Consider the following 17,136-nt stretch of genomic DNA (forward strand, 5'->3'; position numbering starts at 1 on the left):
AACTGAGGAGATTGACTCCGGTGATCGCTAACCATAATTGCATGCCAACAAAAATGTATCAAAAAATTACTAGATTCCTAATCAGACAGCTCTCTGGTATCTTATTCAATGTCTATGATTAGACCTAAGACAATAAGGTGAGTTTCACATAATAACTGGCAATGCATTTTTCCTCATCTTCTTGTTTGCAAATTACTTTTCCTCTTTCATTTATTTCATTTATCACAATTGCATCTGCCATTGGAAGAAGGGCAAGCCCTGTTTTTTAAATACCAAAATATAAAATGACTCAGAGAAAAAATTGCTAGTTAACAGAGTCCCTCCACTTTCCATAGTGATTTTAGCAGCACATACCTATTCAAGCAGAGCTACATATTAATCAAAAGACAGGGACTGCCTCTCCCTTCTCTTCCTCACCCCACCTCACCACCACCAATTTGTAGAGGAGGGTGGATAATTATCCAAGAGCTTCCAAACACATTATCACATTTAATCCTCACACTAACCCTTGAGAGCAAATATGTTTAGGCCAACCTTATACAGATGAGATATTAAATGCCATGCCCAAGGTCACATGACCCCAGCAAGTAAGGAAATGGCACCACTGGAAGTAAAACCCAAACCTGCCAACTCCTAATTTAATCTCTTTCCACCATACTTACAGAGTTTCTTAAAGAAGCATACATGGATTCGAATAAGCAAATGACCCATATTTATCCTCCAAACAACTATTAATTATGTAAATTTTAACAGACTGTCATAATCCTATTCAAAATTCAGTTAAACATGAAGCCATTAGTAAGAAATCTAGAGCTCTTAAGTTCAAGTAATGCTACTAATGACTAGCCAAATCTCCAGAGGGCTGGAAAATATAAAATAGTATATAATATCTTTGCAATCACTATACAAGGAATGTTATATTAGCAACTATTATGTTTTTCAAAATGTAGTGCCTACCATATGCAATCCACTGCCATGGATTACACCATCCTGTTCCACGAGGTTTCTTGATATTGTAATAGAAGGAAGATCCAAGCTTTGAGGAGGAAACTGAGGTGTAAATTCATTTCCTTGTGCAGGAAGTGGATCACTGAGGCCTTGAAAGGGTAACAGTACATCTGACATTCCCAAGGTAGGGTCTGACTCTGGAGGTGGAGTGATTGGTGGGATTTCAAACTCTTCATCCCCAAGGCTTGGAGTATGGAATGTCTGCTAAAAGGAAATCAAAATCTTTTATATTGTAATAGTCTGTTTATGTATCTTACTTCTGGACAGAGAAATAATTTAGAACTGAAACATTTTCATAACTCGACTAAATATTTATTTCTCAAATAAAAACATCTTAAGCACAAATTTACATACATAAACTTTTGCTGATCATTCCGATTAAAGATTTAAGTCTCATTATCATATGGTTTTAATGGAGTATCAGTATTAACAGTTTTTTAATGCGTACTTAATTAGCAACATCTGTCTTTGTTGTTAGTTGGAACATCAGCTACATTAGATTTGGCTATATAACAAATTGCCACTTTATTGATATGTTAGTGAAACAGCACAAACAGCTGACATTATTCTCATGCTTCATAAAATACTGACAATTTTGTAGTGCACACACAACATTAATCTAGCACTGAACATTACACATCTTTACTTTCTGGCACAACTTATAAGCCATATGATATTATTATTATTTTTATTTCTTTGTTGATATATTTCTAAGTATAATGGAGGCAGCCATTGTTTGTAGCAAACAATTTTACACAAAGATTATCATGGCCTTCAGTGAGTTTTTATGATAGCTTTGAACAGTAAAGCTATACCCACACATACACATACACATACATGCCGATAGGTTTTTATCATCATAATTTCTACCAATTATCTTCAACTTCTTGAAGATATATAACTATACTAATACTGTTTGCTTATTTGGTACCATGGAATTTTACCTATAAATTTTTCAGAATGTGAAGAAATGCTATTTTCTTCTCTTCCTTAAAAATAGAAAATCAGAGTCCATTATACACATGCACACACACACACACACACACACACACACACACACACACACAAGGATTGCTTTGCTAAGCTAGATTAATCATAAATCCTAAAGAAGAACTTTAAAAAAGCCTAAAAGACATTTTTAAGGTTAGTGCTTATTACCAACTCAAAATTAGGCTTTTTTGTCATTTATATTTAACTAAGTTTAGTTCATGAAAGTTAATTTGAATCTGTTATGAAAAGTAAAAGATCTCATTAGCTGTTCAAAATTGTCATCCTTCAAACTGTTAATGATGATATAAATTAATAACCACTTGAGAGAATATAGAAACAAACACAGAGGAAAAAAAACCTTTTCTTTCATATAGAACCTGTCAGCTGTCATTATTGGTCTCACACCAGAAATGATGAGGTCCCAAACTACTAGAGCCTGCAGTAGGGCAATCTGACACTCTTTAGGCTCCATAGATACAAAACAATGGAGCTTAATTCTGCATCTGAAATCTGGAGCGATATTAAAGATTTGTTTTTCTTTTTTCCTCATTCTAACAAATAAACAAGGATGTAAATTTTCTCACTGTGGTACCCTGAGTTCACAAACACAAAAGGATGGATTGGCCACAAAAGTGGTTGGCTAATGAACATAACCCTATGGCTGCATTTGCAGTTATTTTGGCACTAATGTGGTCTAGTAACAGATGCAACTGTAATTTGTGACTCATTTGCTACCCCATTACTGCTTAATGAAATCTAACATATCACATTAACAATACGGATAAACACTCATTCTTGATATGTGGCATTTGGCTGTTTTCATTACCACTGTAATTAACACTTGAAATATTATTTCAATAAATATTTAAGATGCTTTAAAAATGGTCAGGATAATCATGACATGAGCACAAAACAAAAAGCAAATGTGTGAAATTCAAGCTACAAGGTATTCTAATGTCTACAATACTGTTCTCTACAGGGTATTTTCTATCGGAATGAAATTGGTTTCAAGCACCACAATTTACACTTTATAACATCCAAACCTAAAGTCTTAATGAATTAGCTGGCACTCATTAAAATGCTAAAACCAAATAATACACTTTTAATGCAGTAATTGCAAAATTAGGCACACACTACATAATGCAGTGCACTAACATTTAGTTGTGTCACTTTTTTTTTTTGCTCAATAAAAGATGAGCAGTGAGATCACTATTGAAGGCTAGCTCTTAGTTTGTATTTTTTCTTACACTTATTATGTGAACTAGTCATTATGATCTGATTTTCTTCTTACTATTTTTTAAAGAAATCTGGCACAGCTATTAAAGGTAAAATAAAAATTTCTTCTAAAGTTATGCTTTTTTGAAAAAATATATTCTTTATTTTAAATAAAATAAAGTAAAACACTGAATACTTGAAAAACCTTACAGACCATAAATTTATCATTTAGAAAACACTAACAACATTGATATTTATAATTAATAGTTGGATAATATATAACTTTTGAGAAATTAATAATACAAATCAATAGATTAACTGAAATTATTTAAAAAAATAACGAGGCATATCATCAGCAAAATTTCCTTTGCTTTTGAATAAAAGACTTTTGAATAAAAGTGGTCCTCATCAGATTAATCTGGAAAGGGCTGATGCCACTTTTTAAAAGTTATTAACTTTTCAATATTTATCATGTACATGTTAAAGTAGTAGGTACATGGTTAAATGCCATCTGTACTGAAATGTTCAAAACATTTGTTCCTTTTGATAAAAATGCAAATCTGGAGAACTGTTGTATCAACATATAACAGCCAATGTCTGACACGGTGAATTATCACAGCTGGAATTAAATTGTCTCTGAACAGCTGCTGGCAACAGAGCTTTCATCAATGTTTGATTCAAATGTAGGGAAAAAAATTCTACAGAATGAAACATCATGTTGTCCTTACAGATGGGGTTGGTGTTCATTATTATAAACAACACTGAAGCTCATGCCAAATAATATTCCCTTATCTAAGCAGTCTTCTTAAGTACAGAGATGGTGGTCATTGTACAAAATGATTAATTTAGAGTGACTCTTAATTCTATTTCAAATTTATTATAACATATTCTCCAAGTTAATTTCTTCTATATCATTCACTTCACTATACCAAGATCATTTATGAAACCATTAGTACTTTCAATCTCCAGGGTCAAGCTCCTTCAGTCTCCTATCTTTGAATATATTTGAAAGATGAAAACTTTCTATTACACAAATCACAAGAGGAAACATTCCATTTGGAACCATTTAACTTCCATTTTGCCCTGTTTTAAAATTAAAAATCCAACATATTCTAACCTTTCATTTTTTTTTGATTTCTCACCCTTTTCAAAGGATCGAGTTGAACAGCTGAAACAAAGCTCTTTCTAGAGAATGTGACTACCAATATATACATGAGCAGGAAGAGGGAGAAGGGCAATGAGAACACCATAGTTCATTCTATCTGCACTCAATTAAACTGAAGTCCATTTACATTGTCACCACTGGTACAACTGGGCTTCATCAATTCCTTCACAGTGCTTTTTATTGAGCCCAGTCCTCAGAGCAAAGTTAAGTGGCTCTACTTATACTATTACCTACCCACATCATCCCCTAAAAAAAAAACCAAAAAACTATAAACCTAGTTATTCTGTTGAGATTTCTCCTCATGGTTTCCCAGGGCATGTTAACCAAAATTAAATTATCTATACAAATAAGCCACATTATCCATTGAAAGTCTAATGCAGTTTTCAAGATGTGCACCTGTTCGAATGTAGCTGTATTTGTTGTGTTTATGCCATTTTCATCATTTAGAGTTTTTGCTTTTTTAAAACCTCCTGTTGTCATGTGATGAGACAACAGACTTGTGATTACCTAATGGAGACTAGCAAGGTTATTTCATTTCTTATTATGGTACTTAATTTGTGCTCCGCTTCTAGATTCCAAATTTAACACTTATCACAACTCTAAGCTTATTAAAATATGTAAGTAACAAAATATAAAGGCAGATAATTTTTAAAGACCTACCTCACTGGCAGCAAGGAAGGCATTATTTGCTTCAGCCATATTCATATAGTTGTTATTGTTTCCAAACTAAAAGAAAAATAGATTTCTCATGTTAGTATGCCATGTACTATAAAATCATGGTTATTTACTGAATGTTCAAGTGTTATTTTGGAAAATGCATTGGTGTTATTATATAAAACCGTGCTTCACTGTGGCCAAATGTGAAATATTAATGAGATTTCCGAGCACTAAATTTTTGGTTAGTTCCCACAGAGACAAGTATGGAGTTTACCTGACTGAATTGCATTTAACTATCATTTAGTCTTGCTCAGAGACTAGTAGTGAATGGAAGCTATTACAAGCATTTGGCTAATTGGTCACCAGTGTACATTGTTTATTGAAATGACATTTGTCAAATGCTAGAAGGCAAAGAAATTCCAAGATCACTATCATAACACATTTCTAATATATGTTAGGATTTCACAGCTTACTTTTTAAGAACAGATGTCACTAGTGTGAGGGTGAAAATGTAAATTAAAGAAAATCAAATTTCATTCCCAGTACTCAGATTCTATTTTCCAGTGAATGAAGTATGGCATGAATTGAAATAAATAATAAGCATGACAGAATCAGAAAACATCCCAGTGCAATACTTAAACCTGTATCAATATCCACAAGAACTGTTGAAAACTTTAATATTTAATCCCCCCAACACAGCATTATGGGCAAGAGTTTAAAAGAACAAGCTGAAATCTGTGAACACAGCATTAATTTTTTATTCACTGTCATAGCAGCTCATTCAAACTACCCTAAATAAGACCACAGTCAGCATTTCAATCATCAGCTCTTTATTTCTATGAGTTTGCTCTCAAAATGTAAAACTTGTATTTGAGTAGAATTGTTTCCAAATCCTAAGAAGAGAATAAGGTTTTATTTAGTATTTTTATATATTCTGATATCATGCAATGTGGTAACACTGTAATAACAAAAATAGAGAGAAATGTACCAAGTACTTTAAAAAATAATCTGCCTTTCCTTTCACAATCTCAAAGTCAAAAATAACTTTGGCCTTCAGACGATGAAATATATACATCCCTGCTTTAAAAAATAGGCTGTGTTTTTAAATGAAAACCATAACTTAACTAATAATTTAAACCCCCCAAATTATTCACAGTAAAACTCAATTTTTAGTATACAAACATTAAAGGGAGGCTTCTTAGCTTCCCTGTCTTGAATGTACAGAATTCAAGCACAGAAGTCAGATTGACATGATACACTTTATCGTGTCAATGATCCAAGACCTAAGTAGGATTTACATGAAAGACTCTAATGGTTCCAGAGGAGCTGTTATGGTCTAGAGAAACAAAAATCCACTCTTTAAAAAGCCACCTAAATATACCCTTACACAATAGACCAGAATGACCCTGATTCAGCACCAAGTACACAAATTCATTTGGATAAAGATCATTACGGAAATGAAGAAGTCCATGTTTAATAAAGTTAAAATGAGATTTAAGTCATTTCTCTGATGGATGGAACATCAGATATATTTTCAACTTTTACAGTCTCAGAAAAATCCAGGAGAGGAAACACGATTACATGTCATCAAATTTTTATGAATCAATAATCTTAGTGAAACAAAATGACTCCATTGTGAACTTTACCTTTTCCTATGTATGAAAATTGCAGCTTCAAGCGTATGTTATATGTGAAGCTGATGTCAGTTCCCAATAGTAACTAGGCTTTCCTCAGCCTGTAGCACAACTTTAACGTTATTTAAATGTAGGTTTTGTCTGTGAATTAGAAATCCATTTAAGGCAAACAGCTCATTATCAAAGAGCATTTTTAAGATTAAACTCACTTATTATCTAATACTACCTACAACAACAAAGGAAAATAAAATGGCTATTATCCTAAGGACCTAAACAATTCAAAAAACAAATTAAGCTTAGAGTGAAATAAGAACTGGGTTAGAAATCCTCTTCTGAACAGTTAGTATGCGAATGTAATTACTGAAGAAACTACAGCTAATCAGCTGTGAATTGTATCCATTAATTAGTATTTGCCCTGGAGAAATGAGAAAAATCAGTAACAATGTTAACACTGCAATGCACTGATGAGTCCTGAAACATGGGGCCCTCACCATTTAGTCAAGCAGGTGGCTCCAATGGTCCAAGTAATTTAAAAAGCTCTCACCTGAAGTGCTGGCTTGAATTACAAAGCACTGCTTACATATCTTTTGTATCTATATAAGGCTATAATTAATGGCTTTTAATTTAGAAACACTTTGTGATCAGCCGGGAACAGTTATAAATCATTCTAAATAGAAGTCTACTTTCTAGTCTATTTTAGTAAAATATTTAATTTAGAATAGACGCTTCAAATGGTTTGTGTAAAGTAACTTGTTGCAGTCAATATCTTTCCTATACTTAATGGGGCCTATTTTGTTGTACCTTGGCCTGAGCCCTTAATTTTAGTGTGGAGATCCATTTAGCAAGGGCAATATGTTATGGAAATATGTCTATCCATGTGGTCATTTATTTTATTTATTTCATTTAGTTGACATTTTGAAATGTTGTCTATGAATTCTACTCACTCATTTCTGAAAAGCAAAACAAGATGCCATGCATCCATTCAAAGAGAAAAATTAATCCTTCTGGAGAAAAAAAAAACTTAAATTAACTTAAAATATTTTAACTACATTGCATATTTTTTCATTGCTGCTGGACAGTAACATCTCTAAATACATTACAATAAATTTAACTTCAATGTCTCCTAGGGAAGAAATGTGTCCTAACATCCAATAATTCATCATATAATTTATTATTTATCTTTTAATATCCACAAACATGAAAAATTCACTTCTCATGCACTTAGTTCAATTTTAAAACGCTGTAAAATTTATTTAAATATTTTTGGCCATAACACTAAGCCCTTTCCTGCCAATCTTCTTTAACTCTCTGAAACCCTTCTTATGAAAAGCTAACCCAAAGGTTGCTTCAAATTAGATTTATGAAGAGGTGGCTGGCATTGCTATTTTTTTGTAGATGTAAAATTTATGAGCTTTCTGAATGAAATACATGGAAAAACTGTAAGCTGTCAATTTCAAACTATCTTAATGTAGCCTATTTCCAGCCTTTCTAGGTAGTAGTAACCTTTGCAAAATATTCTTTCTGAGATCTTTTGGTCGACTGTTTTGAAGTTCTCTCATATGACTTTAAAACTCAAAATGGAATATTCCAAGTAAAGTATAGATTAACATCAAATACAGCAAAATGTTCTCAAATACAAAAGAAAAAAGTTTTCATTACAGTACAGATATATTAGCTAAATTTTCATGTCATCTTTCATCATGCTTTTAATACTTCCAAAGAGTAAATCCCTATACAAATAGATTAATTCTCATCATGAAGTCCTGCCCTCAGAAATCTTCAATAGCTCCCTATTGTCCTTTAAGTGAAATTCAAATATCTCTGTTCTAGTAAGGTACTCTGACTTTTCCAGGCTGAACTTCTATTATTTTTCCACATATATTATCCTCCAGTCAATTTTGTCTTTCTGTTGCCTCAATTCTTACCCACGTGCATATTCAAGCTGTTTCCTATGAACCAAATACTGTCCTTCCCTATCTTTACCTATTAACTACTATTTTAATTTAAAACCCAATTTAAATGTCAATTCTTCTAGGAGGTCTTCCCTGATTGCTCTGGTCATTAATAACCTTCCTTAGAATTTGTATAATGTGTGTGTGTGTGTTTTTTTTGAACCCTGCATCTATGTAGTGTTGTTTATTACATTCATTTGTTTGATCTTCTACAGACCGATCAGTCCAATATAAGTAGTCTCTCTTAGCAAAATAAAATACATATTTCCTCTAGCATCTAGAACAGAATACTGCACACAGTAGGCTCTTAATATTTATTGCATGAAGGAATAAATGAATGATTATGATATTTTTAAAGGCATACATTTTAAGTCACCCATTCTTTTCCACTTTGATATGACATCTGTTCCCAGACATGTTCCCAGATATGATCCTGAAAAGTTAATTACTAAATTAAAGTAAATACATTTGAATACCCAAACAAAAACATCTTAATAATTCCACAGAACATTTTCCATTGTAGTTCATTAGATTTGATTTTTCTGCTTGACCAATAATGACAGCTCTGCCAAATACAATGTCCAATAAGGACATCAATTAAGAATGAGCACCATGGGCTTTTAATGTTTTTTTTTTCCCCTTACTCTAAATATCATCATGTTCACGGTCTATATGATTGAATGAAATGACAAATGAAATTAATGGAGATTGCTAAGTGTAGCTAACTAGTAGTTAGGGAGTGGGGAAGGATAGCCACTAAGCCATAATTAAAAGATGAGAAACTTGACTAATGCCTTTTCGACTTCAGTAGTCTAATTAACAGAATTTTCATGAAAATTATTTTGTTGCTAATGGGAAGAAGTGGTAGGGCCTTAAGATAAAGTACCATTGCCAAGAGCATACCAAATGGCTTAGATGTAGGGATTTAATCTTCTAGAAAAATAGAAACCCCTTCTACGCTATATTTTTAGTAGCAAAATGATAAAATAACAGACTGTATTATAAGACAAAGAAGTTTTAAACCCTTTTAATGGTAACATTTTTATTGCAAAGATATTAATATAATGGAATGAGGCTTTATTATGTCCTTATTGAACTCTTATATACCTAATTAATAAAGATATTTGAGGTTAATAGCTAAGGTTTGAGAGATGGAACAGGGGGTAGAGTGCAGAGCCTGGAGTTAGAATATTCATCTTTATGAGTTAAAATCTGTCCTCAAACACTAGCTGTGTGACCCTGAGTAAGTCATTTAACCCTGTGTGCCTCAGTTTCCCCCTCTCTAAAATGATTTGGAGAAGGAAATGGCAAACCACTCCAATGTCTTTGTCTAAAAAACTCCAAATAGGGTCATGAACAGCTGGACTAACAAACTGACAAAATAACAAGAAGGAAAAATGCTAAATTAGCACTTTGTTAAATTAATATGCAAATTAAGGGATTCAAAAATACATGATAGAAAACTATGGCTCAAAATAAGAGTTCTGAGGCACGGTAGAGGTGAAATACTGAAGTATTGTGGCTAAAACTAGGAATATTTAAAATGGAGGGATAAAGAGTTCTATTGCAAGTGTACAGCATCTAGCTGTACATCAAGCAACTAGAGCTTTGTCTCTAAATACCACTGTTTTACAATGAAATTAACACATTGAGAAGGATTGGGGGAGAAGATGAAGAAGTAAGAAGAGGGTGACCAGAATGTTTAAGCTCCTTAAACGATACCATATTAGGATCAGTTTAAGGAACTTGATATGATTCTCTTAAGTTCAGAAATGTGACTTGGGGACAGTATGATTAAAGTATCTACAGGGTTAGCATGCAGGCAGAACACTCAAGGTGCAATGTGAATAAGATATAGGGAGAAATATATAAGCTCAATTATCAATAAGAATCTCTAAATAATGGGAGACAGTGAAGTTTTCCATCACTTGAGTCCTTTAAAAAGATACTGTCTGGGATGTTTTCAAGGGGATTCAGGAAGAAGTTGGCTTAGATAAACTCTGAAGTTTCTCCTAACTCATAATTTTATAGTATACCATACTCATTCAGGTATAATATTAATTTTTTAAAGAAAATAAAGTTTTAAAATGCATTTTATCTTATACCAATGAAGGTGTAATCTATTTGTATAGAAATCCAAACTAACCTTGTAATAATAATTTGTAATTAACATTCAGGGTAGATGAGGAATGTAAGAGTTCTTTCAAATACATGGTGGGTAGACTGGGCATGCCTTTCTTTTGCTGGCTCCAATGGGGACCCAGCAACAAATTCTTCTGCCTCCTAAGCAGGCATTGTTGCATGGCAAAGCATGGCTCAAAAGCCATGAGAGGAGAAAGAGCAGGATCCTTAAAGAAGAGGGAGAGGTGGAAGGTTTCACTGGCTATGTGTTGAAACCACTGCAGTTAGCCCAAGTAAGAATGACAAGTTTTAATGTTGAAGTTTAAGCAAGCACTGTGGAACCACACTAGCAACAACAATGTCTAAACATATGGATTCCACCCAAATATGGAGGCCTTTAGATTTATATGGTCTGGACACATTTGAATGTGTGGAATTACATAACCATCTGGGCTGGTTATGAGTGATAAGAAAAAAATGCTTAAAAACTCACACATTTAAAATGAGAAAAACAAATATGTATGCCACCGGATACTAACGCTATTGGATCTTTCTTCAAGAGAAAAAGCAAAATGAAGGCAGTCTTTGAGACTAGGATAGTCCCAATTCATGACTGATAGTAAAGAAGTTGTGGGCAAAGCACTAGATAGTCTATAACACTTATTCACAGAGGGAAAGAATGAAAGCAAATTAGATATGCAAAAAATATCTTTGATAATGTTTTGTGGCAATCTTATTTGCCTTGAGTTTTCATCATCAACAGAAGGTATTTATTGACATTTGATTACAAACAAGGAATAGTTTGGAACACTGGGGATACAAAAGAGGCTTGTAATTTAAGTAGATTGACAGGCCATATAAAAGAGAAGATAAATGATGATATGAGTTAACACCTGCTAAATGCATAATAAGTGTTCCAAAGAATAAATACCACAGGAGTTCAGAGGACAGAGGGATTACTGAAGGCTCAGGTAAAGTGCAGATGGTAGCAGAGGGCACAGAAAGCTGAATATGGTAAATGGAAAATAAATTCTACATGGCAAATGATGGCACCATTGAAACATGTTCATCAGGAGGGAGAGCTGTTTTGAACTGGAATGATGAGTTTTGTTTAGTTATATCACATTTAACATAGCAATAGGATACAAAATCAAAGAATATCAAAGCTAAAAGGAATCTGGAGATGTAGACCAACTTCTTCACTTTTCAGAGATTTAGTAAACTTCCCAAATACCTATTTATGTCCAGAAAAAAATCTGAAGATACAGAACTCAAGGTGAGAAGTCAAGGATCAGAACTTAGATCTGGAAGTAACCTATAACAAGAATGATAACATCACAAGCACAAATAAGAGAGAATTTGTTGAATAAAAAAGAGTAGAAGAGAAAAGAGAATCTATTTCTCTTCTGGGATCTATTTACAGTGAAGGAGGTTCAAATAGTAAGTAGAGTTAGTGAAAAAGATTCAGGCCTAATAAAAATAGTTTTGAACTATGACAGGGTAATACCACAGTAACTTACCTTTCTAGACAAACAAATGGCAATGCTATTTATAAATATAATGTATTATCATAAAGCACTTCATTTTTGCTTAGAGTTCCAGAATATGAGATTTGAATTCTAAAAGTAGCCTACCAGACAACTTAATTCAGTTCAATTAATGATTCAATTGGTCTAGCAGCCATTTATTTTTCAATATACCTGACCATTATCAAACCACTGTTTCCAACATTCTAATAAGATAATAATATATTGTTTGATATTAAGATATTATTGTTATTAGCACACACTAAATGATGGCTTTTATTCAATAAGTAGCATAAAAGGCATAACCAAAGTTTTGTTTGATCAAAAAGGTGGTGAGATTGGGTCAAGTAATAACAATCTAGACCAGTGATTGTGAACATTTTAGAGATGGAAAGCCAGGCTCTGCCTCCACCACCACCCCAAAACCAACTGCCACTCCCTGTACTCCCTCTTGCCCCAGACAGAGGAGGGAGGAAGTGCTCCCATTGGACTGCTGGGCAGAGGCATGGGAGAAGTGAGGAATGTCTTCAAGTACATGGAGAGGGAGAAAGGAAGTTCCTCTACAGGCATGCCCACAGAGAGGGCTCCACATGCCCTTTTTGGCATATATGCCATAGTTTCACCATCACAAATCTAGAGTATATAAATTCTATACTGATAGTTACAAAAGTTTAAAAGTTAAATCTTGCAACACACTGGGTAGATAGATCTTCAACAGAGGATCTATGGAGAGATATGTACAAGAATCATACAGAATAAAAAGCCATGGTTGGTAATCACACTGGTAGAAGGAGAACACTAGTGAATCTACTGAAATATTACTATCCTCCAGGAAAGCAGACACCCAAAGCATGTCCTAAAATGATATTTGTATTGTATTATCTTGAGTTTCAGTCTTACTTATATCAAGTAAAATTATGAAAATAAACTCAAGAGCAACTGGACCTGAAGATACAAAATAAATCTATATTCAGGTTAGCAGTTTTAAAGGTACTTAAGAGTCATCTTAGGGGTAGCTGGGTAGCTCAGTGGATTGAGAGCCAGCCCTAGAGATGGGAGGTCCTAGGTTCAAATCTGGCCTCAGACACTTCCCAGCTGTATGACCCTGGGCAAGTCACTTGACCCCCATTGCCTAGCCCTTACCACTCTTCTGCCTTGGAGCCAATACACAGTTTTGACTCCAAGACAGAAGGTAAGGGTTTAAAAAAAAGAGTCATCTTAAAAGATATTTCTAAAAAAAAAACCTCTAAAATAATGGAAAATTTTAAAAATAGCATTACTATAAAGGAAAAAGCAACTGAGACATTAGCAGCTACTCAACTATAAAATGTTTTAATCTCTAGAAAATAGGTATGGTATTGATTGATTTGCAAATGAAGAGTATCCTTGACAAAATGTAAATAGGTAGCTTTAAAGAGATTAATTTTTAATAAAAATTCTACAAAATTACACTTATACTTAAAATCTTTGAACTTATTCAGGAATGGAATATTCAGGCTTCTGTTATTTATTATTCAAAGATCTTAAGAAAGGCATTTGACTTGAAAAAATAAAACATGACTTAAAAAGTGTTTCTCTAACAAGATTTTCATGCATCTTTTAAAATCATACAAGATTCCTTGATAATAACTGACAATAACTTTGTTCAAAAATCTTTGAAGAAATCAGTAATAAATGAGGTTTAAACAAAGGCTCTGCAAAGGTAACCACTGTCATCATGGAGTATTCTTCAGCAACAATGAAAAAAGAAAAGGAATTCCTATAGATGGTGAGGTTTTTTGGATGTTCTGAGCTAGGTATGACATTCTGCCTATAGTAAGAAATAAAATTCTGCAGGTTTTTTGCAATGATATTATTGGCAGCTCAAAAGAGATAACCTAGCCATATTCACAAGAAAAACCAAGTGGCAAAATCATGCATATTTCAGTTCCAAGAATATGAAATACAGTTAGATTGGTAGCGCACCAAACCTATTTATTAGTACTTGTTATCTTAGATATGCACTTGAATGTAGAATTAACTAGGAACATCAGAATAGGAGAAAAGGCTAGATCACGTTTGGGAAAATTTGCAACACAACTTTCAATGATCACAATTTTCCCACTGCTACAAAATCCCTTCCTATTCTTGTGAAGACATTTGACTGTATAACACAAGGAAAGCTAATATTTAAGAAGAATCAAAATTAGAGGTGAAGAATAAAGGGAAAAGAAAAAGAATCCCTTGCAAGTGGGAAAAGTTGAAGCATATGGACAAGAATGATTTATGTTTAAGAAATAGTAAAAAAAATCAGCATTATCAAAATTATGTAACTAGAAAAAGAAGTCAGTCATATTAGTAGGAGCAAGAGATAATAGCACTTATTTGTACATTAAAAGAACAACCTAAATCATATAGAAGGACCCTTTAAAAAAGTAAGACTGTGAAGCAAGTATTTAGAACAAACAGTTAATATTATTTGCAATGCAGAAATAATGGAAGATTCCAAATAACTTCAAGGGCAAAATAAGGACACCTCTCAGTATTGTAATTGGACATAATTCAGAAATTTTAGCAAAACAATAAAAAATCAGAAAAATTTAAGGCATAAACATCAGCAAAATAACAGAAAGTGGAACTTGAGATCAAATCTCTTACACAAACTGACCCTATGGATTCTGAGCATGTCATTTATCCTTTTGTCCTTCATGAAAGATCTATGGAAAGATTTGAAGAAAAATCATACTGAGTGAAAAGTCACAGATATGTGTACTGTATCAGGTAGTCTAACAAGTAAATTAAAGAACAAAATATACAAGGGTAATGTGGCTAGCTAGATCTTTGGTGGTTTCCTAAACCAATAAAACAAGAAATTACCAATAAAATAAAAAATAGATATAAATATGTAGATATACATATATATGTATACATATATATGCATATATATAATTTTCAGAGGGAACAAATTTATTCCTTTTTGCAGATGACAATGTTTTACAAAAAGTTCCACAGGAGTATCTTTCTCCCTCTACTTTGTTTCATTTCCTCTCCTATACCACTTGGAGACCCAAATTGCTTTCCAGGGATGTGGACCTGGCAGACCACCAATTACTTTGCCCTAATTGGAGTGGCAAGGCAAGAAGAAGAGCTACATTTCAATTCATTCCAGCTTCATGAGCTTTGTGCCATCAGATAGCTTCAGTAAAGTAATAGAGACCAAAATAAATCCACATGGTAACAATAAAATCCAGAAGAAATAATAGAAAATTGGATTCATAATAATTATAAATGATATAAAATATCTTTTGTGTCAACCTACACAAATATAATCAATCAAACAATCAATAAACATTTATTAACCATCCACTTTGTACCAGGTCCTTTTATAAAAATACAAAGAAAACACAAAGCAGTACCTATTATGAAGAATCTTCTTCTTTTTTAATTAAAGAGAATGGAAGATATCTTTCATGAACACGTAGGGGAGAATTGATACAACTATGATAAGAAAAAACATCAATGCCATGGTGGCCAAGAGGAAGTCTGCTTCATTAGGAGATTGGAATCAATGGTCTCTAAGGTTCATTCTTGCTTTAAATGTATGAACCTGAAATCTCTGAAAAAAGTCCAACATCTCATATATATATATATATATATATATATATATATATATATATATATATATACACGACTATATACGTATATATGTAAAGTATTTTAAGAATTACATAAATGATGAACCAATTAACATTATTGTATTATAAGAAACAATGAATTAAAAATTCAGAGAATTGTATGAAAGTATGTATGAAGTGATATAGTATAAAGTAAGCAGAACCTGAAAAACTGTATATGTCTACAATAATGTAATCAAAAGCAAACTAAAAACCAAGCTAAACATTAGTAATTATTGAAACTAGGTCCTAGTAAGAGGGCTAAAGATCAAACAAGCATGCAAACATTTATTAAATTACTATTATGCACCATGTGCTTTACTAGATTGTGACACTTTCCTTCTTAGGAAGCTTTAGTGACTCCCTATTACTTCTGTTATCAAACACAAACTCTTTCACTGGCATTTAAAGCCCTTCAAAATCTGGTTCCAGGGTTTTTACTATATTCTCCAGAATTTTTAATATATCCCCCATCATTGTTAAACTCATATGTATGGTCTAGCCAAACTGTTCTTGCTCTTACAAATGGCATCCCATTCTCCCATCTTTGGGCCTTTCCACAGTATGCTTCAATTGCCTGAAATGTACTTCTTCCTCATAGTTCCCTAGCTTTCATCATATCACTTTGGTTGCTATATGAAAGGTGGATTGAAGAGAAGAGATATATGGAAAGAGACCATATAGGCCAATAAGAGGTAATGGGAACTTGAATTAAAGTGGTGACTCTGTAAGTGAAAAATAGAAGAAGGGAGACAATGGAGATGGAAAACTAACTTTATATATGAAAACACACCTCCCTTTTCCTCTTGGAAAGGCAGGAGACAATGAGCATGGAAACTTACATATGCTGTTGTCCTTGATCACTTTGTCAGATGGTTTTGTTTAGTTGTTTTGGGTTCATTTAATTTTTTTGTTTTCCCTCTTACAAAGGAAGCTTCAATGGTTGACATTTAGATTACCTAGAGATAACTGTGATATTAAAAATAAAAAAGAAATAGTACCAATAGAACATCATAACGAATAGGTTGTTTTTTTTTTTTTAAAGAGAGACATTGGACAGATAACCTAAATCGTGTGCTGGTATCCAAGAAATATTAAAACATATACAGAAAGGCCTCACTACAGCATGGTGTACAGAAACTCTATGGAAGCTTTCTGAAAAGTCATGGGCAAGAATCACACAGGATAAGAAGGTTTCTATGGGTAACAATATCC

General features: G+C 33.0%; 1 protein-coding gene across 2 annotated transcripts in view; it reads right to left on the bottom strand.

Annotated features, from left to right (window-relative positions):
• The window catches only part of TOX3 (TOX high mobility group box family member 3), a 120,318-nt gene that overhangs the window by 37,342 nt on the left and 65,840 nt on the right, over positions 1 to 17,136 (bottom strand). The window contains exons 2-3 of one of the 2 annotated variants that reach the window (XM_007474857.3): positions 5,039 to 5,104; positions 958 to 1,209 (exon numbers count right to left, since the gene is read on the bottom strand). In XM_007474857.3, coding sequence (XP_007474919.1) covers positions 958 to 1,209; positions 5,039 to 5,104 — 318 coding nt within the window. Of the gene's footprint in view, positions 1 to 957; positions 1,213 to 5,038; positions 5,105 to 17,136 lie in introns of both variants that reach the window. The other variant, XM_001371913.5, reaches the window with a different exon arrangement.

Source organism: Monodelphis domestica, chromosome 1 (genome assembly GCF_027887165.1).
Source record: "Monodelphis domestica isolate mMonDom1 chromosome 1, mMonDom1.pri, whole genome shotgun sequence".
NCBI classification, from domain to species: Eukaryota; Metazoa; Chordata; class Mammalia; order Didelphimorphia; family Didelphidae; genus Monodelphis; species Monodelphis domestica.